Here is a 27984-nt window from a genome sequence, read left to right on the forward strand (position 1 = left end):
TCAACCTACAAGTCGTGCGAAATTGCACAAATTTGCATAGATTGTTCATGAAAAAACACATTTGTGTATATAAAAAGAAATCTATGAGATAGAATTTTGGAATAAAATATGAGAATATAGGTTTTATAATAAGCTTTTAGTGAATAAAAAGAAAAAATGGTGTCATTGAACTTGTTTTCTTGCTATGAGTAAAAAATGAAAATTTCACTAACATCTCAGTATAAAAATTTTACCATTAGAATTATCTATCCTTAAATGGCTTATTTAAAAAATTGATTCTAAAACACAAATAATTGGTATTTGTTTAAACATTTTGGATACTTCAATAAATCACTTATTTTTCTTTATATAATTTAATAGTCTTACACATAAATTTTAAATCTGTCTCAAAATTATGTGCTGCTATTGTACAATCTAAGATGGCGGTATACAGAGAATCTACCTTAAAAGAATCAACAGGTGCGGATCAAGGATCTGGAAAAATTGGGCCCTGGCAAGCCTACGTTTATAAGTGAAAAATGTGTATGCATTTCTTATAAATGTAGCTCCATAAGGTAGGGGCCGGTTCACCTGCTCCCCATTGATCCGTATCTGATCATGTTCAAATAAACTCATCATATATTACAATTTTGTACACCAGACGTGCGTTTCGTCTACAAATAACCCACAAGTGATGCTCGAATCAAAACATATACAGGTAAAAGATCAAATAAAGTACGAAGTTAAAAAGCATTGCGGACTCGAAATTCCAAAAGGTTTTAGCTAAATATAGATTAGTTAATCTTTTCCTGAGGAAGCAAGTCTAAAAGAGTACATCACCAAAAAAAAAAGTAAAATCACGACAAATGTTAAATATTTCGGATAACTAATATCCTTCATCAGTAAGATGTCAAATGATTCTTATCTTGACATGTGGTAGTCAAACTGATATAATAATCTTGATCGTTATACAAATTATCACGAATCAATACGCTGGTAAATTTGTTCAATATTGATGTTTGGGAGGAGGAATAAATTCCTTAAAACTGTAAGAGTCCTGTACTGAAGCAAGTGATGGTAGGGACTCATTCAATGTTTTTTTCATTAATGCCATCTGGGGAAACTGTCCTTAACTTTATTATCCAAAAACTTTCACGAGCAAGTCTGTCGGCCCTTGACCAACCCTCGTTGTGGTCTATGATAGTGATGATAAGGTTTTTGAGATCAGCTTGGGCGTGCCCAGGTGGTTTCAAATGACGACTTACGAGGAGGTCGGGCTTGCAGGTGTAGTCACTTCGATGACCATTCATGCGTTTGTTGAATGGCTGTTCTGTCTCGCCAACATACTGCATGCCACATCGACACTGACGAAAGTATACAACATTCTGGGTTTTGCAAGTTAAATTGCAATATATAGTGTATACGGACCCAGTGGAGTGGCAAGTAAATGTTTGAGTATTCAGTATTTGCTTACCGTTGTGCAAATATAATCATATGGCTTGCTTATTTATTATTATAATTATTGTCCGGTAATTAGATGATCCTTGGCTTAATGAAGCAAAAGACTTAACTGGTATATTCTGATTTTCCCTTAACCACCCGTTATGAATACGAGTATAGTCTAATATATAAGTCCAAAGATTTGCACAACGGTAAGTAGATGTTTGAGTATGCAGTATTTGTTTACCGTTGTGCAAATCTTTAGACTTATATATTTTTTCCTTATCTGCGCTGTATCGTCTATTCCGGTACATATTAAATTTGCTGGTTGGTCATTTTTATAGATTTCTATATATATATATATAATCCCGCCAAGGGAAGAACAAAAATTTGCTTCCGCAAATTGCAGATTTACCATTGTTGTGCTGATATGTAGAGTAATTATGGTATATATATATATATGTGTGTATTTTAATCTTTGTTCTATCTATATTTGACTGACCTTTATAAATATACAAACATCTAACATGTTGTTTCAACAGCAACCCTTAACGGCGCTTTCTCATTCAAGAAACTAGTACTTATGTACTTGCATTGAGTTTTTAAACAATTTGTATAGTAAATGTTATGAAATATGTTACTAGTATTGCACTGAAACAAAGATTGAAATTCCCTAGGGGTCAAACTGACAGTGATAATAATGCATTAGGTACATCGTTGGATCTGGTGCTCTGATGTTTGTTATACAAGTGAGAGGTTTAGCTAGCTATAAAACCAGGTTTAATCCATCATTGTTCACATAAGGAAATGCCTATACTAAGCCAGGAACATGAGCATTGTTTTCCATTTGTGTGGTGTGTTTTATCTTATGATTTTGCCATTTTGAGAAGGAACTTTCCGCTTTGAATTTTCCTTTGAGTTCGGAATTTTTTTTTTACTCTTTTGTACAATAGAATAGGATATTTTTATTTTCCAAATTACTGGGCTCTTAAACAGAACGAAATCAGTTACAATTGATGGACATACATGTAATTGATAATTACAACAATAAACAGAACAGTGTGTTTGTAAATCTTTGTTTAGATTTAAAAAAATAAATCACTGTATTTAATTCTCCAAAAGCTTCTTTCAACAATGGTCAGTACATTACAAACTAAGGAATAACAGTACTTGGGTTGAAGAGACGTAGCCGTTTATAGGTTAGTTGACGGTCGTCAATATAATTTACTGTCGGATCCAGTATGACGGATATTTGCAACCGTCGAATTTCGCGAAATGTCATCAACAATTCTGGTGTATTAACGTTATTACACATTATGACGTTATCAGATTAAAAATAAAAGCTATTCTTTTACTTGTACGATTCAAATTTGATGGTGTTTTGAAGGAGGTGCGGTTTTCGATTATATTTTATAATTCAAACATCAAATTATTTCATAAAGCTAATTTGGCGGCTCAATCCATAATTTTGACATCTCCATTATGGATTTGAAATATAATAAGTCAGTATAGCATATTTACCATGACACTATAATAAGGTCAGGACAACACCAATAACGGCAAAATAACCAAGTTTTATGTTTAAACCAATACCTCGCATACATCATACATACATAGGAAAACAGCACTACATACAAAACAAATTTTACTCATATAAGCATACACACGGCAAAACTGCAAGTTGGCAAATTAAACACGTAATACAACGAAATCACTAATCAAAGCAAAACAATTAATATAAATCTTAAACCCATACGTCAAAGATAACCATAGTGATGATTGATTGGTGATTGCTTTACGCCGCATCAGCAACAACAAGGTAGTCGAGATCCATTTAGTATTTAGGATCAGTTTTGTTGTAATTAATCTTCTTTATTTATAAGCGTGATTAAATAATTACAAGCTGACAATAAAACGCGAGTAAAAGTAAAATAATTGTTAAGTATAAGGATAACAACATCCTTACAAAATAAACAAAAAATATGTATTCCACCACAAATTATGTTTGTTTTCTTTACTTTGGTATCAGTAGGTTGTGCAATACAAATAGTAAGGTCAAATTTACACCACAGGTAGATCGATCACCCAACGTTATTCATTATTCTATTGTATAAGTGTAGAGTCTATACTAATATAATATCACCAGCGTGTAATTTAATACTTTGAAATCAGTCTATTGACCTACAAATGTTTATCGGTATGGAAATACAGAGAGGACAATCCCGACGATCCTAGTGTTATGGGTCCGTTGTTTAACCCCTTCCCATTGTATTTGTACTATATTATCAAGAGATTAAGTTTTATGTCAAATAATATATGTTCATTTCTGTATCATATACCATTTGAGGTTGATTTGTCGAGTGTATCGATATTTTTGGTGAACCTTTGTCATATACCAAATCAGATTTCTATAATATTTTATTAGCTCAATTCGTTTAATTTGCCCAAATCTAAATATATAAGTATATTTCAGATTTTGGGAAAATATGATTATTTTACTTTTGAAGTTCATACGGTTCGTGTGTGTTACTTTGTCTCCTTAATCGATTTACGAGATTTGAGCTTTCTTTATTTTAAAAGTTTGTGTTTATCAAGTAATGTTAGACCACTGTCCAAGGTTAATGGTAGGCAATGATCGAAAACCAACGTGTTGAACCATATAAGATTTTTGTTTTGTGTCTCTCCCTTGTCATTAGACAATAATTCGGTGGTTGCCGTTGGTTACTGTCTGTCATATATGTTTTTTCGTAAAATGTTTTGAGTATAAATCAGATCAAGCTGTTAGCTTTTTTTACTTTGAAAATGTTTCACATTTTGTCATTCCGGGACCGTTGTAGCATACTACCAAGTATAGGTTTTCCTACATGTTGAACACCGTAAGGAGACTAGTATGTGTTTCCATCTACGTCATGGGGTCTCTGGTGGACTATTGTGTCATTTGGAATTGAACTACTTATCCTTATTTTTTATTAACTGCTCAAACGAGTTATTATTGGCACCTTTTCCTTCTATGCATTCCATGTAAATGTGTTAAGTAGAGCTCTCAAAAAAATTGTATAAAGTATATACATGTATTTATATATATTTAAGTTCTGAAATTTTCCATACTGTCATTTGACCTTTTGAATGATATAATGCTATACTAGAAAAGTTTATGTATTGTTAAGTTATGTGTAAAGATGCGTCATTGAGCACACAGTAGCAAATACTTTTTTTTTATTTGAAATTCAAAATATCAAACTTAACCCACCTGGGATAGTTGATTTGTCTCAATATACTCGTTTAAAAAAAAGATGCATGTAAAATTGATTTTATATAGTAGGTAAACATAAGTATATGCCTTATTTTTAAAAAGTGATCGTTAAACATATGATACCTATTCCAATACGCAATGATAGCTTCATTGATGATTTGTTTTGCAGCATCATAATTCTGACATGTTTAGTCAGTTAACGTTCACCTTTATATAATAGATTGTAAAAAGTAAACTAACAAAAATACCGAACTCCAAGGAAAACTCAAAACGGAAAGTCCCTTAACAAATGACAAAATCAAAAGCTCATACACTTCAAACGAATGGAAAACAAATGTCATATTCCTGACTTGGTACGGGCATTTCCTTGTGTAGAAATGGTGGATTAAACCTGTCGTTAAAGCTAGCTAAACCTCCCATTTGTATGACAGTCGCATAAAATTTCATATTATTGACAACAATATGTGAACAAAACAAACAAACATAATAGGTGAAAATGTCAAAATTGGGGTACAGCAGTGAACATTGTGTTATAATCTTAATCACTATATAAACCAAACAACTATGTCAACAAAGTAAAACAAAATGGCATGCATAACTAAGCATGTCTTCGTCGTTCTTTTTTATTTTATTTTCGTCAAAATCATATATTACTATTCAAACTTCAATATATAACAAGGGCAAATGTAGTATCTTTTTAAATCTGTTCTCAAACAGATCTAATAAAAAACATAGCATTATAATATGAATCAGGCAACTATGTCTCACCAGAAACAAATATTTTTTTGGAAAAAGAAATAACATATAATTAAAGATTTGTTCCCGCGTTTCTTGTTTTGTTGATTAGCGGCCTCGTTGAAATATGTCTTTTTGCATTCATAAGGTTTGCTTAAATCCATCAGTTAAAATTCATAGAAAACATAGTTTAATTATCAATGGTTAAATGTTCTAAAACAATATTGTTCAACATGTTCAATGTTGATCAGGTTAATCTTGTTTGTTAATATTTTCAAAATCCTATCACCATTCTGTCATCTTGTGTGAGCTGGTAGCAAACGATACACATTGAAAAGCTGCATATAATACAACAAAATGAATTATTGCTGAAAAAGAGAAAGGAACTAAAAATGACGTATCAATAAACAATTGAAATATCTGTGAAATTTTAAATATTTGATCAGCTCTTAAATTTAACATCAAATATAAAAGCGCTCTCATTAGCAGTGGTACGAACTACCATTCTGTTTTCTTTTTTGTCAAAGTCAAGTGATATTGGTGATTCAAGTGAATCAAAACTTGTCAGTATATCCTTATGATGTCTGCCATCAGGGGAAATGACCACAATTCTATCACTATCAGCATTAGCCAAATAAACATTTCCCTTCGAATCTGTTGCCATGCCGTAAATATCTTTATAGCCTTCCTTGTCAAATTCCCATTCAATATTACCGTTTAAATCACAACAAAACAACGTGAATCCGTCACAAAAGAAAAACCTGTCTCCATCTACTGTTAAATAGCCAAGATCAACACCAGGATTTGGAAAGGTGCGCAACACATGACCATGCAGATCCATTACTAATATATCACTAGCATCAACATATAATTTATCTTCGCTGCATGATATTCCATAACATTCACCGCTGGTTGGAATTGTCCGTACAACGGTGTCGTTTGATATATCTATAATCTGTATGACTTGGTATCTTGTACATCCTACTGCCACGGTGTCATTGTTTACTCCTGTTATATATCTTGGTCGGTAATCCATGTCCATATAACGGATATCATTATGTTCTACCATGCTGATAATTAACCTGTCATTGATGTAATCAGGAAACACTACATTAAAGCCTACGAATGCACAGTCTATAATTTCAAAGTACTCGTTATCGTGGCATTCAAAGTTTATTTGTCGGCGCAAAGTAACAGAAGAAGGAAAGATATTTATGGGAATCTGAGCTTGAGTGTAGGTTTCCACTTTTCCAGCAGTAGTTTCTAAAAACTCAAAGAAAAAGAAGATGTGATCAGGCAAATTTTGACACACAATATATCAAAAAGTAGTACAGATCAAGAAATATTATTCAGATGTTCTAAATTAAAATATTCACAATGACTTAATACATTTGATGAAAATCTGCCAAAATTGTCAAAATGTCCATATTTCGAGATGTTGAAAAAGATATTCAATGACAGATAAAAAGAAATATTTCTTCCTTACGTATATTCATCTACATGAAAGGAGACGGTATGACGTGGCCACCTTGAATTTGAAAATCAAAAAGTTTTTTCAGAGAGAATTGAAAAATAAACTGGGGAATGTGCCAAGGAGACAACAACCCGATCAAAGAGCAGAAAACAGCCCAAGGCCACCAATGAGTCTTCAACACAGCGAGAAAATCCCGCACCTGGAGGTGTTGATGATACATTGGTCTGTTGGAAATTAGTATTTTCATTTTTGAATTTTGTCTAATTTATTGGTATAAGGGCTTCAAACGTTTTGCATTGAGTTCAAAAATAAAAAAAATCTTTAAAAAAGTTTTACCCAAAATGAAGTTATGAGCAAAGGCTTTACCCAAAATGTAGGTATGAGCAAAGGCTTTACCAAAAATGTAGGTATGAGCAAAGGCTTTACCCAATATGTAAGTATGATTTGATTTTCTGATTTTTCTGTGTTTTAACGCCACTTTTAAGCCCAGTTTTTGGGCTATTTCTAGGCGGCCAGTTTTTATTGGTGGAGGAAGCCGGAGTGCCATGAGAAAACTACCGACCTTCGATAGGAAAACTGACAATCCTAGTCAATTAAGATTGGAGTCGAGTGCACCCGCACGACCGGGGTTCGAACTCACAACATCAGTGTCGACTGGCGAGTGATTACAGCAGTAACTACTTAGACCACTCGTCCACCGAGGCCCCAATAATATGTAGCTATGAGCAAAGGCTTTAGCAAAAAAAAGTACTTCTCTTACAAGATGTATTAAAATGTGATGTTAATGTGACTGTGTAAAACATCTTTTTGTGTAAGGAGTTGACTCGTATTTATTTTCTCCAACAAGTATGCACGAATATGCCCTTTTAGCTCAAATACGCACTTTTCATGACGTCATAGTGAAATAAAAAGGGACCTTTCTGCAGTTAACTTTACAGAATTTAGCATCTTGTTCTTTTATCAATAAAACTAACATGGTTTTGAAAGGCATGAATAAGTTTTCTATTTGCACACGTTGCAGTTTCAAGGGCTATACAAAAGCTCCTATCATACGTCTATTTGTCTGTGTATTAAGCTTTGTGTTCCTATTCAATCGATTGATCTAATTTGATTCATTTTGCAAGAAAGCCGGGATATAATTTTGCCACTTTTGCACTCAAATTCTTTATGAAAGATCGTATAATGTCTTATATTTTACTTTAGATAGGTTTAATTTGGGATTTTATTAATAGGTTCTGTTGATGTCAATGCCCAAGATTAAGTCTAAAGCGTACTTGATGAAGGTTGTTCTAGAGACTGCGCGCCATAAGCTCCACACAAAAGTTGATTTTGGTTGTTACTTATGCATTATACATCTATGGTAACGATAAACGGTGTTGTGTAGCTCTAGTTGTTTGCGATTGTATGCGTGTAATACTTCTACTAGAGGATTATACAAATATAACCATTATACATTCTTTACGTTCATATCCCTAGACGGGAGACTGTAGTCGAGTGTCTGTTGAAGTTGTTGTTGGATATAAGTGTACTTATTTTCATGCTTTTTACGTAAATCAGACTGTCGGTTGTCCTATGTCAATTTTATATTATTCAAATGTTTGATAATTCGGGGACAAATTATAAATTTCCACACTGTAAAGGATAAACTTGTCATTTTATGACTTACGGGTGACTTTCTGTTTTTTCATCATGCTTCTTTGTTTGTTTTAATCTTATTTCGTATGTATTTCTCTTTCGAAATCATACAAACCCTCATGTTCGATATACAGGCAAATGAAAAATTCTGAAAGCAATCGCAACCGGAAAGTACTAACATCAATGAATGAACTGTTGTAAACATTTTGTATGAAAATAACTACGTTTTTATTGTGTATAATATTTAAATACGACAGTAAGGGAAAGATAAAATGAAATAATCACCTTTAATATCAGTCGGTTGTCCTGTTTCTGCTGCACTTGTTTCAAAAGATGCCATTACCTGAAATTTTAAGGGAAAAACATAATATCAGTAGATTTTTACTTTATGCTGTTTACACTACAAGATTATAACTTTTAACATACGATAATGTAGTAGATATACATGAGGCAAAATATTATCAATAGTTAATAACAGTTTATTCTGTCTTATTGACCACATGTATATAAAGATGTCTTACATGTGTACCTTATGTGACCATATATACAGTAGGTCCTCCAATATTTTTTGCGTTTAAAATTACTTGAAAATATTGACCATCACAAAGGCATTAAATTATGATTCTACTTCAGAAAAAGCTCTTTTTTGTTCACTACTTTTGAAAGAGGTAACACAATACTAATTAATGTTGTTAATATAAATAAAATGTCTTCATAAGACTCGCCATTGATGATCAAATCAAATCAAAACAATTGGAAGGCCACATCAAATACAAAACCTGAAGAGCGTTTATACATTTTTTTCACAAAATGAGAAAAAAAGAAAAATATTTTTTAGTGTGTCCCCTTTATGTGGACTTAATAGAACAACAGGCGAAATAAGAATACACAACTTACTCAGATAGGCATACAATGCAATATTTCAAGCCAGGAGAGTATATTTAACTGTAATTATAATATGGTAAGGACCATTGAGACAAAATGGCAAAATTGTATTATTAAACTAAAGCACTAACATCATACACAAATAGGAAAACAGCACTCCATACAAAACGAATTAAATCTACTCACATATGCATACACAATGAAACATTACATGTTAGCAAATTGAATTAAACCCCAATACTACGAAAAGATTACTAATCCTCTAAATTATTTTTTTCTCAAAAGCGTAATGAAGTTAGTTATCAGTGAAACGCGAGTAAAAGAAAGATACTGTTATATATAATGATAACAATATACTTACAAAAACAAACAAATAAATAAAGTACTCCGATACAAATTATGTGTGGTTTATTTACCTGAGTGTCAGTAGATTGTGCAATACAAATAGTAAGGACACATTTAAATGTCACAGGTGAATCAATCATCCAGCACCATTGATTATTCTATAGTGTAATGTAGAATTTATATACACGTTGTTGGTAAACATCAAGATGATATCATAATTCAATAATTTGATGGAATATCAGTCAATCGTTATGCATTTGTATGTAGGTATATAAATAATATCTTGAACATTTGCAGGTATTTCTCGTGTGAATTGTTTTCCATGTTGTCATATTGGGACCGTTTGTGGTTTACTATACAGCATTGGTGTTGAAACTCCTTACATCTACCGCATTTGGTTTATATAGTATAATATATAGCGGTTGATAGGAATTTCTTTGGCAATCATATCCCATCTTCTATTTTTATATACCAGTTATATTTTGTCTATTGTCACAACCTGCTCATTTTCAGAAATCATTTTTTTACATTATCATCCATATGTTTGATAAGGTTGATTTTTTTTGCTAACCGATAGCTCTGCAAGAGTTATGTTACGTTTTGTCAAGTCTTAAATAAACGCTGATAAATATCAAAAATAAAAAAATAAAAAATGCCTTCTTATTCTTTTAAAATTTCAAGAAAGTCATTTTACCTTATTTTCAGTCTGCCATCTTGTTATGTTTGTAACTGCATTTACGAATATCAGTTTAAGCCAATTGATTTATATCGATATTGTAGTATCGATGGATCAATTTTTATGACAATGATTTTACGATTAGTGCCGTTCATTTGATTTTTTGTAAATTCACAAACGGTTAAGCTTAAATAAGTACTGTGTGAAGTTTATTTGTCAATAAATTAAAATACCGATATGTTTTTGATAAATTGTTTGTATTTTGTTTATGATAAATTTGCAAAACGTATACTAGAGATTAACAGAAAACAATATGAATATGTAACTTAAAGTAGTGTTTTTCGCTAGAGAATGATCAACATTTCAAAATAAATTTATGTTCAAGTAAAGAATTTATTCATAATGTTCCACCTCAATGTAAGACTACAAATGCATCCAAAAAATTTATGCACATTTCGCGAAAAGGCTAATATTCTACAAAATGTCCATGAAAATTGAAAGCGCAGTTGAAACAGTAGTTAAAACATGATTTATTAAGTGCTTGCAAATGGACATGATGAAAACACTTTCGTGTAAGTGAGGGAAGAATTATATATCAGGGTAAATCAACGCAGACTGCAGTATCATCTCTTGTAAATTTGCTCTGAATGAAATATTTCACTACTGAAATAAAGTATTTCTTAATTTCTTCGGGATGTGCTTTTAATTACTTTTTTTCTCTTTTTGAGCAGAAAAAATATATAAATACACATATAATGGGAGGTAAGATGAATAAGGTGCCAGCATTCAGATTGCAGGACCAAATTTCCCAGCCGGAAGTTGAAAAAGACATAATTTGTATGTAATGTAATATAACCTCAATTTGTATTATTTCACTTTCAAAATGACAATTTCATTAATGTGCTAGTCGGTAATTAGTATGAAGGTTCAAAGCAAATATTAATTGATTTGCAGCATTATAGTACCGACATGTGAAGTCGGCGTAAGTGTTTCGCTACGTACATTACTGAAATTAATGAATAAAAGGGATTGGGATGCAGTATGTAAATATGTCTTGATCGTCTTGGTATATTTTAGTCAACATGAAATCCACAAACTACTATCTAAACATAACAATAGCAAAGCTAGTATATCATTATTCATTTTCATCTCAAAAACCCATTTTTAGGATTTAAGTCATTGATCCTTTGAATTAACGTATTCTTAAAGGTTATCAATTTAACACCGCAATGCAATCTTTAAATATCGTTTTTATCAGTATTAATATTGATGTTGTTTTTGATAAATTAAATAATAACTATATATATATTGCTATATATGTACAGTAACTGATGATCCTACATCCTGTCGATACTGTTTACCTATTTTTTGGCATTGCACCAGATCTTGCGTTTCTCAGATTGTTCATAACATCCTTACACTAAATCGATTGGATGTGTATTGATTGATACTTTACTCTGGGAAAACATGGTTTATTTATGAGTTGTAACTTGATGTCAGTAACACCAAGTACCCATATATCGGTGATTTGTGTCTATTGTTTTTTATTTTAGTTGGCTTTTTTGTGCTTCGAAACCATTTACTGAAGTAAGGCATGTGCAACTGATTTGTATAGTGTGTTCTAACTTTGTTCTGTAACACCACTGTCCCGGGTTATACGGGGGGTTGAACGCTTGCAAACATGATTTACCCCGCCACATTCTGTATGTGCCTGTCCCAAGTAAGAATCTTGTATTCAGTGGTTGTCGTAGGAACCTGTTTGTCAACATATATGTTTTTCGTATATTTTATTGTTTAATATGGGCCGTTAGTTTCTCGTTTGAATCGTTTCTCATTTTTCACATTTTCCATGTCGGGGCCTTTTATAGCTTACTATACGGTATGGGTTTTTGTCATTGTTGAAAGCCACCGTACGGTGACCTTGGATAGTTGTCTCATTGGCAATCATTCCACATCTTCTTATTTTTCTCCTCAAGACGTTAGCAACTACAAAATTGGATTGGCATCACCTAATTAAATGTCTCTAAAACACAAATAGCATACTAATTACGATTTGTTTATGCGTAATTGTGTTCTTGGTTTGCTGTCTCATTGAAATAAATTACCTTCATTCCTTTTCATTCATACACGTTGATAAAAGCTTTCAGTTAAACATTATATGAATATAAAAATAAGGAGATGAGGTATGATTGCCAATGAGACAACTATCCTCCAAAGTTCAAATGAAGTTGATGTAAGCACTTATAGGCAACCGTACGGCCTTCAACAAAGAAAAAAACCCATACCGTATAGTCGGCTACAAAAGGCTCCGACATGAAAAATATGAAACAATTCAATTAAGAAAACTAACGGCCTAACCTGGTTAATCTTTAGAAGTTAAAGTATGCTAAAACTACAGTTCGAAGTGTCTCGGGTAAATCTTTCTTGAACGATATTATTAAAAACCTATGCATGTTACCAATAGACACACATTGACAAGCTGCATATTACCAAGTATTCATTACATCATCCCCTCCCCCCCCCCCCCCCAAAAAAAAAAACAACATGACTAAGAAATAACTGTTTGAACTGTTTGAAATAAATGCGACATTTTATATCCATTTCGATGAATGTACACCATCAAATCAACCATAATATGTAACATCAAATTGTATGCACTAGTATTCCCAGTGGTACGAACAACCATTAGGTTTTTCTTTTTGTCAAAGTCAAGTGATATTGGTGATTCAAGAGAATCAAAGTCAGTCAGAATATCCTTATGATGACTACCATCAGGGGAAATAACCACAATTCTATCACTATCAACATTAGCCAAATAAACATTTCCCTTCGAATCTGTTGCCATGCCGTAAATATCCTTATAGCCTTCCCATTTAACATTACCGTTTAGATCACAACAAAATAACGTGAATGCGTCACAAAAGAAAAACCTGTCTCCGTCTACTGTTAAATAGCCGAGATCAACACCAGGACTTGGAAAGGTGCGCAATACATGACCATATAGATCCATTACTTCTATATCACTAGCATCAACATATAATTTATCTTCGCTGTATGATATTCCAACACATTCACTGCTGGTTGGAATTGTCCGTACAACGGTGTCTTTTGATATATCTATAATCTGTATGACAAAGTGTCTTGTACAGGCTACTGCCAAGGAGTTATAATTTACTGCTGTTATATATCTTGGGTAGTAATCCATGTCCATATGACGGATATCATTACTGTCTACCGTGCTGATAATTAACCTGGAACTGTTGTAATCAGGAAACACTACGTTATTGCCTACGAAGGCACTGTCTATGATTTCAAAGTATTCGTCTTCCTCGTATTCAAAGTTTATTTGTCGGCGCAAAGTAACAGAAGAAGGAAAATTATTTATAGGAATCTGAGCTTGTGTGAATGTTTCCTCTGTTTCTGTAGTAATTTCTAAAAAAAAAGAAAGATAAAGAAGATGTGATCAGGCCATTTTAGACCTCCTTAATGCAATATATAAAAAAGTATTATAGATCATCAAATATTATGCAGATGTTCCTTCAAACATTAGATTTTCACATAATTTTTGAAAAATGAAATCTTCAAAAATACTTATACATATAAAAAACTGCAAAAATTGTCCAAATGCTATCGTTCGGCATGTTTAAAGAATTATTCAGATAATATATAGTTTTACTTCTATATAGTACGTATATTCCTCTACATAAAAAATAAACGTTTGATGAGGCCACTTTTTGGCACCTTGAATTATAAAAATCAAAAAGAAATGTAAATGAACCAAATAACATCGTTCAGATGTATATAAAACATTGGTCTGTCGGACATCAGTATATATATATATTCGAATTTTGTCTTAACGATTCGCATTAGGGTTTCAAGACTTCTTGCAATAAGTTTAAAATTGCAATAACTGTCAAAAACAGCCTCATTTGGGGTATTGTCATGAATATTAGGGTAGGAGGAAAGACGTTACTAAAAAAATATGTCGCTACAAAATTTATTTAAAAAAAGGATGCTAATGTGTATAAAATATATTTTCGTTTCAGGCCTTGACTCATGTTAATTTTGAGCTATAGCGTGAATAGGACCTTTTAATTCAAATAAGACATATCTATGACGTCATATTGAGATAAGAACTAACCACTCTGCACTGAAGTTTCCAGATTATAGCAAATGGTTCATTTATCAATAAAACTAACATAATTTTAAAGGGTTTGAATACGTTTACGATTTTTGCAATTTCAGGGGCCAAATATTAGCTCCTAGCATATGGTCCCCATCACGAATTGGTTGACCGATACGATTTGTCTCAACTTACTAACGACATGTTTTTGCAGTATTAGATCCTTATATACCAGTATAGTCGTCTGATCTGTATCTTTACCGGTTGTGTCCTTTTCTCGTTTGTGACATGTTGGCTGAGTGTAGATTCGCATGACAAGTTATGCATGCATAGCAGGCGACTGTTACCCTTTCGTGGCTCCCGTTCTCGCTACTTATAAAGTTCATGCTATTCCTTCAGTTTTCATTTGATACCTTAATTTCTCTGTTCATAAACGATATACAAGATTTGGACATCGGTAAACTACTGTCGCCTTAATATACCTTATACTTTGTCTATGCATTACGCCTTGTATTCCAATTCAGTTCATTGATCTAATTTGCTGTATGTTGCACGCAACCCGGGATAGAATTGTTCAAATTTTTCTCCAAGTTCTTATTGAAAGTTAGTTAAATGTCTTGTGCATTACATTTGTTATGTTCAAGTTTTAATTTTATATTGGTCTTTGGATTTCAATGATCGAAATTAAGACAAGAGCGTGCTAAATGTAGGTTGATTCAGAGAATGCGTGCCTTGCACCCTACAAAATAGTCGGTATTTTTTGTGTATGGTACTTATACATGGTATATAACGATTAACCGGCTTGTGTAGCTCTACGTTTTGTGCTTATATTTGCGTTAATTACCTCAAACATTGAAGTTATATACACATTAACATTGCACATTGTTTACGTTCATATCCTAAGACGGGAGACTGTAGTCAAGTGGTTGACGTAAGTTGTCGTCGGCTACAATTGTATTTCTCTTACTGCTATTTGCTTAAATCAGACCGTTAGTTATACTTTGTCAATTTTTAATTCTCAATTTTTAGGCAACTCGGAGGCCAGTTATGAACTGCTATACGGTTTTACTTATCATTGAATGCCGTATCGGTGACCTGCTGTTATTTTCATCTTGGTTCTTTGGGTTTTTTTTATTTATTGATTTTTTTTATGGATAAATATCTCATTGAAAACCATACCATTTACAAGTTCTAAAAGCAGTATCAATGTGAAAAATTCAAACATCAATTAACGAATTAACAGTTAAAAGAAAAGTTGAAAATTATAACGTTATTATTGTGTATAACATTTAAAGGGGCATTACCTGTCAACATAATGTTTACCGATTTGACTCCAATTCTCATATTGATTTAGAACATAATAAACGTATATCCAAATTACAAAGAGTCTAAAATGAACAATTAACAATGCATGTATATTAGTCTAGACGCCATCTAATTACCCACCGAGTTGGCATCCGAAGACTGCCGACGGTCCTATAACCCGATAAAATATTAATATAAATTTAAAAGATAGAGAACACCTTCTAATGGATTTGTCTAAGTCTTAAAAAATAGGTAAATCATAATTTTTACTTGTATACGAAAGATGTTTTGTGAATCGAATCAGTCAACCAAATGGTTCACCCTTGTTTCACTTTTAATGTTGACATTTTTTCCTTTGCATAGATAAACACGCCTAGTTATGCGTAACCCATCTCCAGCTAAGGATTTAAATTGAAGGTCACATGAATACGGATTCAATGAGGTTAAATTATTGACTTGCAAGTCAATGATACATCAGCAATGGTTTTGAGCTTATTTTGACAAATTTGGACACAATTGACTGCTTATGACGACATATTATTTCAAAATTCCGCCTTTATTAATAATTGACACAATAAGAATCGTATTTTAAATCTTTGGCTGAATCGTAGCTTATGCCCCTTTTAATACGACAGTAAAAAAACATACACTGAGATAATTACCTTTAATATCAGTCGGTTGTTCTGTTTCTGTTTCACTTGTGTCAAAGGATGCCATTATCTGAACTCAGAAGAGAGAAAACATAACACTTAAAATTACTTTGTGCAAAAAGTAAAATAACAAAAATACCGAACTTCAGGGAAAATTCTAAACGGAAAGTCCCTAAGCAAATGGCAAAACCAAAAGCGCAAACACATCAAACGAATGGATAACAACTGTCATATTCCTGACTTGGTACAGGCATTTTCTTATGTAGAAAATGGTGGATTAAACCTGGTTTTATAGCTAGCTACACCACTCACTTGTATGACAGTCGAATAAAATTCCATTATATTGACAACCATGTGTGACCAAAACAAACATACATAATAGGTAAAAATGTCAAAAATAGGGGTACATCAGTCAACATTGTGTTATAATCTTAATAACTTTTATATTTTATCACTCAAAGTTTATAACTTTTACAATAAGAAAATATACCTTCATGACTTACTTTTTGATAAATTTCAGTTTGAAATTTGCATGTTTCGTGTAAAAACGGAAAATTTAATTTTTCAATACTTTTCCGAAATAAAAATAACACTTTTTTGAAACGGAAAGAGATATTTTCACCCGTTTCTTTTGCAAAGTATTCCTTGATTAATGGGCCTTTAATAAAAGTCATAAGATGAAGACTGAATGCGTTAAAACAAATTATCAAATTATAGAATTATTGGAAATAAAAAGCCGAAGACACTTTTCTTGCAATATAAATGCATATACAAAAACTTCGATATAACATTCCCGAAGTAGTACCTAGTCGATTACAACAGAAAAATGGGCGACATGTGCTAATTTTTAGCTAGAAATAGAAAAAAATTGTTTCAATGCTGGAGATCCCATTTCCCTATTTTGCGCTGAATACCGTCGCAGTGAATTCTTGATGCAACATTGTCTTGCATGTGTTCTCGCCGCAAACAAAACTGCTACTAGTATACGAATTATACTGTCATATACGAACTCATTGATGATAGAAAAGTGAACAGTCTTCATTTGCCTCGAATTTTATGCCCCCGCAGTAGGTTTCACATGCTAAAATATACAATGTGTTTGTTTTCTTTTGCAAATACTTTCTAATTCACGTCATCGGTTTTGATGACCGAATGATTTTGACACTATTAAGTAACCAATGGAACTAATTATTTAAAAAAAAAAATACGTATGAATAAGTCAATAAAACTAAAAATCGAACAACATAAACTTTACAAAAATCTGTTATGAACTTAGTTGCCGCAGAATGGTGAGCAGTTTATGCTTTATTAGTTGCACTGTAGTGTTGCTCATGATAGATAACAATCTGATGATCAGGCTCATTTGGTAGGCTTATTAACGACTAAAGGGTGGTTTGATTCTAAATTCGGCAAAATGTTGCATATCTTTGGTCATCTGTATAACAGATATTCCATGACGACCAACCATATCATTTTTGCAATCGTGAATTTTTGACGAGACAGCATAACAAAACTTTGATTTTGAATTGATTAGTTCAAAAAATAAGAAAAAAGATAACACATAGAAACAATGACAACAATATAGAAACTGCAACTAGAAAAAAAAGGTGTTTTAAGTAATATGAAATAAGGAGATATGGTATGATTGTTAATGAGACAAAAATACAGTGATATATTGTCGAACGTGCATTGTTTGTTGTTTGCTACGTCAAGTGGATGATATTTCGTGCAAATTCAGGACGAGGACAAACTTATCAATATATCAAACGTGTAGATATTTTTCAAAATGTGTCGAACTAGAACGAAGGTGGAAGATTAGACTGCCTTTTTAAAAAAGAATAGTTTTTTTAGGGGAAGATGAACTTTTCTTTCCAGACAAGATAAGAACCCCTTATTGCGCCTTAACTACAGAGAGTGCAAAAATCGCCTTACAAATACATCGAGTGAAATGTGGTTGGAAGTGAATAATACCCCTTTTGAGCATTCACCAATTTTAACTAAGCAACAACATAGCAAACAACAATCTTTATATCCATTATTTTATCTGATGGAGTAATTGATTTATTAGCATATCCCCTCGATATCAGCTAAATAAGGACAATATACTTTTCCACAAAGGCATACACTAGTGCTGCAATATTGCAAGTCAGTAGAGCAAATTCAGCATGCTACTATAATAAGGTAAGGACAACACCAATCATCGAAAATTTTATTGTTCAACCAAGGCTTCACATACATCATACACAAATAGGAAAACGGCACTCCATACAAGACAAATTTAAACCTACTCATATATGCATATACACTGAAAAACAAGGTAGTCGAGATCCATGCAGTATTTAGGATTCGTTTTGTTGTTAACCCTCTTTAATTACAATCATGATTAAGTAAATATAAGCTACCAATTAAACTCGAGTAATAGAAAAAAAAAGTTGTTTATATTGATGTTAACATACTTACAAAACAAACAAACAAATACGTATTTCGCCACAAATTATGTATGTTTTCTTTACCTGGATGTCAGCAGGTTGTGCAATACAAATAGTAATGGAAAATTTAAATGCCACAGGTAGATCGATCATCCAACGCCATTCATTATTCTATTTTATAAGTGTAGATTCTATACTAATATAGTATCACCAAGCGTGTAATTCAATACTTTGAAATCAGTCTATTGATCTTCAACTGTATATTTGTATGGCGATAAATAGAGGACAATTCCGACGATCCTATTGTTATGGGTTCGTTGTTTAACCCCTTCCCATTGTATTTGTACTATATAATCGAGATATTAAGCTTTATGTGATATAATGTACATTATGTTCTGTACATTGAACATTATTTGAAGTTAAGATATTGTTATTAGGGCTCAAATTAGAACTTTGAATATCAGCATTGTGATTCAATGTGCCACAAACCTCTACCGTATACACTTTGAAGTTGATTTGTCGAGTGTACCGATATTTTTGGTGAACCTTTTCATATACCAAATCTGATTCTATAGTATTAGCTCAATTCATTTAATATTCCCAAATTTTAATATATAAGCTCAGAAAATTCGAAGTATATTTCAAATTTTGAGAAAAAAAAAATATGAGTAATTTACTATTGAAGTTAATACGGTTCACTCAGTTTGTTTGTGTAACTTTGATATGTCTTCGTAATCCATTTACGAGATTTGGTAGACCAATGTTGCTTTTTTTAACTTAATAGTGTCGTGTGTTTGTTGAAATTATGTATAAGTAAAGAATGTATTCAGAGTGTAACGCCGTAATGAAAAAACTCTAAATGCCCCCAAATTCGTGTACATTTCTTAAAGAATTCTTCCCCAATTTTTCCCTGAAAACTGTAAGCTCAGTTGAATCAGTATTAATGGTTACCTAAAGCTGCTCGAATCTTCTTTTTTGGTTTCTGTTGGATAGATGTCTCATTGGCAATCGTACCACCACTTATTTTTAAACTGACCTCCTTTCAAAATTATGTGTCGACTGTAATTTCCTTGTTTAAGCTAGTAAACAACTATAATAACTGCTGGTAATATTATACACGATGGAAATAAAAAAATACACAAACAAATCAGGTCGTTAATGGTAAGTTGAATAAACATGTAAGATAGTCAAACATGAAAGTATGACAGTTATACCCCACAGAGATAATACATAGAGATTTTAGTAAATTTGACAAAATCCTCTAGATTTCAACGAACCTTCAAGAAACAGAAACTACAGTACTCAATAAACTAAATATTGAAGTCGGGTATGAAAAACATGATAATATAATTTATTTTTTGTTGAAACATATGCTATTCGTTATCGGGCCATAAAACAAATGAAAAGTTGCCGTTTTCATTGGATTTGGTTAACAGATGAAATGGATGCTTATATTTCTTGCGACACCACAAAATAACGTTGTACTCAGAACATATAATTTAAAAAGCGAAGGTTTTCACTAAGATTCACTGCGATGATAGCAATTTAATTATAACGAAAGATATTTATTAGATACATGTAAGTATGCAGGACATAATGCTAAGCCGAAATGTTAATTCAGACTCGGAACCTATATCAATCCTAGCCTATACCATCATTGACCCGGATTCATGATAGAAAGGAAACAAATACATTTGATGTTTATGGTGTGACTCAGCGATGAATATATCCCATACTATTCTGAACAATAACACAAGTTCGACGAGACGGGATGAAAAATTGAAAACATACAAATAAAATTACCGGTTGATACGAGCAGTTTGAAAATAAGCGAATAAGACCGCTGGTTGTCCCGTTTGAATGGTTTTACACTAGTAATTTTTGGGGCCCTTTAACGCTTGCTGTTCGGTGTGAGCCAATGCTCCGTGTTGAAGGCCGTACCTTGACCTATAATGGTTTACTTTTATAAATTATTACTTGGATGGAGAGTTGTCTAACTGGCACTCATACCACATCTTCCTATATCTAATTAATAGAAATAAGAAAAGACAACTTACTCAGATAGGCATACAATGCAATATTTCAAGCCAGTAGAGTACATTTAACTGTAATTATAATAAGGTTAGGCCAATTGAGACAAAATGGCAAAATTTCATCATCATACCAAGGCTTCACTAACATCATACACAAATAGGAAAACAACACTCCATACAAAACGAATTAAATCTACTCACATATGCATACACAATGAAAAACTACATGTTAGCAGATTGAATTAAAACCCCAATACTACGAAAAGATTACGTACCCTCTATATTATTTTTTTCTCAAAAGAGTAATGAAGTTAGCTATCAATGAAACGCGATTAAAAGAAAGGTATTGTTATATATAATGATAATAATATACTTACAAAAACAAACAAATAGATAAAGTATTCCGATACAAATTATGTGTGACTTTTTCTCCTGAGTGTCAGTAGATTGTGCAATACAAATAGTAAGGACAAATTTAAATGACACAGGTGAATCAATCATCCAGCACCATTGATTATTCTATAGTGTAATGTAGAATTTATACACATGTTGTTGGTATATATCAAGGTAATATCATCATTCAGTAATTTGAGGTATCAGTCTATTTGTATACATTTGTATGGAGGTATATAAATAATATCGTGAACGTTTGTAGGTATTTTAGCATGAATTGTTTTAAATTTTGTCATATTGGGGGCCCTTATGGTTTACTATACAGTATTGTTTTTGTACCTCCTTACATCACGTGATTTAGTTTATATAGTACATTATATAGTTGTTGATATATTGGGTATATTTTGGCATTCATGTTCCAACTCCTTTTCTATATTTCATATTGGTTATATTTTGTCTACTGTCACAACCTGCTTTAAAATTATCGTTTTTAATAAACGACAATTTTAAAACCAAGATAGTCAAACATGAAAGTATGACATTTATACTCCATGAAAGGTAATACATAGAGATTTTAGTAAATTTGACAAAATCCTCTAGATTTCAACGAACCTTCAAGAAACAGAAACTACAGTACTCAATAAACTAAATATTGAAGTCGGGTATGTTATGTGCTTTACGAAAAACATGATAATATAATTTATTTTTTGTTGAAACATATGCTATTTGTTATCGGGCCATAAAACAAATGAAAAGTTGCCGTTTTCATTGGATATGGTGAACAGATGAAATGGATGCTTATATTACTTGCGACACCACAAAAAGAACGTTGATGAGTACATTTTCAAAAAAGAACATATATTTTATAAAGCGAAGGTTTTCACTCTGATTCACTGCGATAATAGCAATTTAATTATAACGAAAGATATTTATTAGATAAGTATGCAGGACATAATGCTAAACCGAAATGCTAATTCAGACTCGGAACCTATCAATCCTAGCCTATACCATCATTGACCCGGATACATGATAGAAAGGAAGCAAATACATTTGGTGTTTATGGTGTGACTCAGCGATGCATATATCCCATACTATTCTGAACAATAACACAAGTTCGACGAGACGGGATGAAAAATTGAAAACATACAAATAAAATTACCGGTTGATACGAGCAGTTTAAAAAATAAGCGAATAAGACCGCTGGTTGTCCCGTTTGAATGGTTTTACACTAGTAATTTTTGGGGCCCTTTAACGCTTGCTGTTCGGTGTGAGCCAATGCTCCGTATTGAAGGCCGTACCTTGACCTATAATGGTTAACTTTTATAAATTGTTACTTGGATGGAGAGTTGTCTCATTGGCACTCATACCACATCTTCCTATATCTAATTAATAGAAATAAGAAAAGACAACTTACTCAGATAGGCATACAATGCAATATTTCAAGCCAGTAGAGTACATTCAACTGTAATTATAATAAGGTAAGGCCAATTGAGACAAAACGGCAAAACTTCATTATTAAACCAAGGCTTCACTGACATCATACACAAATAGAAAACAACACTCCATACGAAACAAATTAAATCTACTCACATATGCATACACAATGAAAAACTACATGTTAGCAAATTGAATTAAAACCCCAATACTACGAAAAGATTACTTACCCTCTATATTATTTTTTTTTCAAAAGAGTAATGAAGTTAGCTATCAATGAAACGCGATTAAAAGAAAGGTATTGTTATATATAATGATAATAATATACTTACAAAAACAAACAAATAGATAAAGTATTCCGATACAAATTATGTGTGACTTTTTCTCCTGAGTGTCAGTAGATTGTGCAATACAAATAGTAAGGACAAATTTAAATGCCACAGGTGAATCAATCATCCAGCACCATTAATTATTCTATAGTGTAATGTAGAATTTATACACATGTTGTTGGTAAATATCAAGGTAATATCATCATTCAGTAATTTGAGGTATCAGTCTATTTGTATACATTTGTATGGCGGTATATAAATAATATCGTGAACGTTGGTAGGTATTTTTCGCGTGAATTGTTTTAAATGTTGTCATATTTGGGCCCCTTATGGTTTACTATACAGTATTGTTTTTGTACCTCCTTACATCACGTGATTTAGTTTATATAGTACATTATATAGTTGTTGATAGGTATATTTTGGCATTCATGTTCCATCTCCTTTGTCTATATTTTATACTGGTTATATTTTGTCTACTCTCACAACTTGCTTTAAAACTATCGTTTTTAATAAAATAAAAGTATAATTTAGATTTTGTCATAAGCCTGTAATTACTTAAACAAATTTGAATTTCATTTAAGCCAATAAATCTATCTTTTTGCCAATTTAAATTGCAGTTTATGAAATATTTTAGAATTAATAGAATTTTTATTTTCATTTTATTCATTATTCTTTTACCAGTAAAAAGGCAAACTTCTTTATTGAATTTTTAAAGATACGACAATGAAAAACATACTTTTTTCTGAGTTCCGGAAATTTCATTTTACTTCATCATCCACATTTTTCATAAGATTAACATTTTTACTGAACGATAAACCTGCACGAGATAAGCTATGGTTTTTTTTTCAAAACTTGTTTTTTTGTTTTGTTTTGTTTTTTTTATCATGGAAAACTAGAGATTAGCAGATATGAATATTTTACTTAGAGAACAATTTTTTTTTCACCACAGAATGATCAAAATTATAATTCAAATTCATGTTCAAGCAAAGAATTTTTTCATAATGTACGATCATAATGAAAACTCCAAATGAACCCTAAACAATTCTATATCATTTCTTTAAGAATTTCGTAAACCACGCTTATATTTAACAAAATGTCATCAAAAATTAAAAGCGCAGTTGAAACAGTAGTTAGATAACAAGATTTATTTAGTGTTAGTGTATTGTTATAATGATAGCACATTCCTGTAAGTGTAAGAAGAATTATATAGCAGGGTAAACAAACGCAGATTGCACCATTACCTCCTGTATTTATTTTTTAAACGAAATTATTTAAAACTGACAACAATTAATCATGAATATCTTATGGCTGTTCATTCATTTTGTCCTTTTATTAATGTTTTTCTCTGTTTGTAGTTGTGTCACACGTGTGTGTGTGTAAGCGCTCAACTCTCTAATTACCTGAGACAATGGTGCACACTATAACATGTATAAGAACAAAATAAGACATTGTACAAAGCAGTTGTAAAAGGCATGACTCATCAGATGTACATTATTTACAAAAAAAAAGAAGACAAAGTAAGGAAAAAAAAACACAAATTAACGATCTAAGAGTTACTGAAAGCTGCTTCCAAACCAATAACAGCTGATAAATAAATCATAAAAATAAGAAGTTGTGGTATGATAGCCAATGGGATAACTCTCCACCAGTGACCCAATGACATAGAAGTGAAAATATAGGTCATCGTACGGCCTTGAGCAATGAGCAGCAAACCCGATATATCATAGTAAGCTATAAAAGCACCGAACTGACGAATGAAAAAGAACAAGAAAACTAAGTGCTTGATTAAACTACAAACCAATGAACGAAAAACAAATATGATATACAGCAACGATTTGTCTTTCATTTACTCTGTATTTATAGAAAAGAAACAAAAAACCATAATAATGATTTGTTGGTACTGTTGTTACACGTTTGCATTCATCATTTAGGATTAACTTAATGTAACACGTTTTTTTAATATTATATATTGTAGTCTGTTGCGTTGCTTCAACAAAGCACCTGATAATAGGTGGCTGATAGCCTTGGTGAAAGATAACTCATTAACAGCAAAACTGATCGACTGGTAGCACGAACAAAACATATGATTTAACTCCGCAAAGCACTTATATCATGGAAATAAAACCGTCATCGGGTACGTTTACGCTCGTGGTCAAAAGTTTTGAAACCCAAAATTATAAACAATTTAAAAACATTGCCTTGGTCAAAGTTGGAAGGGCCTTATTTGTTAACCAAAATCAGGTCAATTATTTTAAATTATTTTTGTTTTGCTCCTCTTATTGCCGACTTATACCTTTATTCATAAAAGGCTGAATTCATACAGGAACTTCTTAGGAAGAAAGAAAAAAACGTTAGCAGTATCCTTTATTTTCACACTCCACTATATAGATGAATAGTTCAAAATTTAGTGGCTATGTTCAACGTATTTATCCCATCGAATTTGAGATAAAGGATACAACAGATACAGTGAAGTCGGTCCTATATCTTGACTTGCATCTAGAAATTGACAATGATGGTCGGTTGAAAACAAAACTTGCCGACAAAAGAGATGATTTCAGCTTCCAAATTGTGAACTTTCCATTTCTATTTAGCAACATTCCAGCAGCGCCTGCATACGGAGTATATACCTCCTAATTATACGATAGTCCAGGGCTTGTATTTCATATCATGATTTCCTTGATAGAGGGTTGATGCTCACAGGGAAGCTATTAAACCAAGATTTCCAAGTGGTTAAGTTGAAATCATCCCTTCGTAAATTTTACGAACGCCATCACGAGTTGGTTGACTGTTATAAAAATCCGTTTCACAGATGACAACGAATAAGTGTCAATTGTCGTAACTACAATTCCGTCCCCTTTCCCCGAATGTGACCTACCGAATTAGACTTATCCCGGGTTTGTACTAACAAGAACAATGCGACGAGTGCCACGTGTGCAGCAGCTTCACCTTCCGGAGCACCTGATATCACACCCCAGGTTTTGGTGGGGATCGTGTTGCTCCGTATGTGTTTTTTTCTATGTTGTGCTTTGTGTACTGTTGTTTGTGTATTTGTCTGTTTCTTGTTTAGCCATTAGGTTGTCAGTTTATTTTCGACTTGAGGTTGAATATCCCTTTGGTATCCTTCGCCTCTCTTTTAAAAGCAATATATGGACATATATTTCATTGTCTAGCCCTCCTTTGAAGCACACACATCAAAATTACATTTTTGATAATAGCTTTAATTTTACAAATTTAAAAGTTGTACATCGTCTACATGTAGGTGTAGAACTTTTTTGTTTGTGTATATTGTACTAAGAATTGAAAGTTCAGCATATTCAAAAACAACTCCCGGGCCCGAAATCAAATGGAAAGCAGTGTGTTTTCGTTGGGTTTTGTGACAAAATATAATCGATACTTATCGAACATGCTACACACGAAAAAAATAATGATGTATACATATTCGAAAAACGACGTATTATCTATCAACTCATGTTCTAAATATTTATTGATGGTGATAGTGATAACTGATTTTCCTGTTGCGGTCTAATTTTCCCAATCCGTCATCTTGGTCAATTCTAACCATACTTAGTCATGCCATTGTATCATTGTTAATTTGTTCTCGGCTTGAACTTGCATATGATATTTGCAAAACGACGTAAAACAAAACAAAACGCATATTTCATTTTCTGAAACCATACTCGCACAAAATCTAAACTATACTCAACCGCATCGTAATCCTACTCGACAAGTCACGCTATTGTATTTCTAGTCTAACATTCTTAAATGTTTAACTTACTATAATATCAACTATATAACACTTATCTTTGCTTTCTTTTCAGTTTAAACAAAATACGGCTATGATTATGTTAATTATCAATGTGAGGAGGAATTCTTCAAGAGAAGTAATTATTCTATTTTACATGTATTTCTTCATAAAAGCATGCATTTGATATTAATTGTATTGATATGTTGAGGATATCCGTCAGGGAGTCATAATTTATTGTTTTGTTTTACTTTGCTTTCAACAAGCTTTCATAACAGTGAGTAATCCTCCACCAATACTTTGTTTCTTGCTTTTTATTAGATTTTTTTGCTTTGTCGAATCAAAATTTTTCAAGCTATTATTTATAGCTTGTTCTCATGTTATACGGTATTGGTACTGTTCTACGTTAGGTTGGGGATTAAGAGCTCATATGCAGGTCTATTTTTTGTTTTTACCTTTTTTAAATACTCAAACTGACTTATTGTGCCCCATTGATTCCTTGGTTGGTGCAACTTAAAATGTACGGCTTGATAGTTTTACTACTTAACATGTTCGTCTGTTGTAATTTATATTGCAGAATGTCTCCAGCTTTTTATTCGGCACTTCAAATCTAGCTCGAGGTTAGAACGATTGTATTTGCTAAGTATTAATTTATATGAAGATCAACTGCTTATGATTCAAACTAATGCTTTTTTGCATGTTTAATGTATTTGATTCATTCTAATTTTTATTATTTCCAGTTGTTAAAGCTGCCCATTCTAAAGTTATACCAACTAGATAAATGACCTAAACTTTGAGGTTTACATGTACACACCTGATAAATGATATTTGAGAAACACGTGATTTCTGAACTGCAATTGGTATCCTACGTTGATGTTAGAAGACATTCAGACTTCTGTAGGTAAAATATGACAGAAAGACCACCAGTGCTTAAGGCTTCTATGTTGTGCATAATATGCTCTTTGTAAACGTTAAATTTTTTAATTAAAGTATGTCGTTCCACTAAAATTTGCGTTACAACTCCTTTGGTAAAGTTTACTGAAGAAAGATGAAAATGTCGTTCAAAAGTCTTTTTATGTTGCAAAACTTAATGGTATAATGGCTTTCATAATTATCAGAAGCTG

At 32.2% G+C, this 27984-nt stretch overlaps 1 protein-coding gene and 2 long non-coding RNA genes across 3 annotated transcripts; 1 reads left to right on the top strand and 2 right to left on the bottom strand.

The window, feature by feature from the left end:
* Positions 1 to 5239: 5239 nt before the first annotated feature.
* LOC127712197 (uncharacterized) lies at positions 5240 to 16564 on the bottom strand. Its single transcript, XM_052218496.1, has 3 exons — positions 16513 to 16564; positions 8802 to 8859; positions 5240 to 6670 (listed from the first exon to the last, which is right to left on the bottom strand). Exons 2-3 carry the CDS (start codon positions 8854 to 8856, stop codon positions 5850 to 5852), a joined length of 876 nt encoding a protein of 291 aa, XP_052074456.1. The 5' UTR covers positions 8857 to 8859; positions 16513 to 16564; the 3' UTR covers positions 5240 to 5849.
* Positions 13001 to 15839, bottom strand: LOC127712198 (uncharacterized). The gene is made up of 2 exons (XR_007986985.1): positions 14893 to 15839; positions 13001 to 13854 (listed from the first exon to the last, which is right to left on the bottom strand). It is a non-coding gene; the product is annotated as an uncharacterized LOC127712198 (long non-coding RNA).
* An 8528-nt stretch (positions 16565 to 25092) lies between the features above and the next one.
* On the top strand, positions 25093 to 27862 carry LOC127712199 (uncharacterized). Its single transcript, XR_007986986.1, has 3 exons — positions 25093 to 25252; positions 26937 to 26999; positions 27601 to 27862. It is a non-coding gene; the product is annotated as an uncharacterized LOC127712199 (long non-coding RNA).
* Positions 27863 to 27984: the final 122 nt, after the last annotated feature.

Source organism: Mytilus californianus, unplaced genomic scaffold (genome assembly GCF_021869535.1).
Source record: "Mytilus californianus isolate M0D057914Y unplaced genomic scaffold, xbMytCali1.0.p SCAF_8, whole genome shotgun sequence".
NCBI lineage: Eukaryota > Metazoa > Mollusca > Bivalvia > Mytilida > Mytilidae > Mytilus > Mytilus californianus.

Excerpts from the sequence above, each read along its gene's own strand:
- LOC127712197 (XM_052218496.1), bottom strand. The coding sequence starts at position 8,856 with ATGGCATCTTTTGAAACAAGTGCAGCAGAAACAGGACAACCGACTGAT. Across the intron at positions 6,671-8,801 it reads ACAACCGACTGATATTAAAG|AAACTACTGCTGGAAAAGTG; the intron begins GTGATTATTTCA and ends TTGAGTTTTTAG.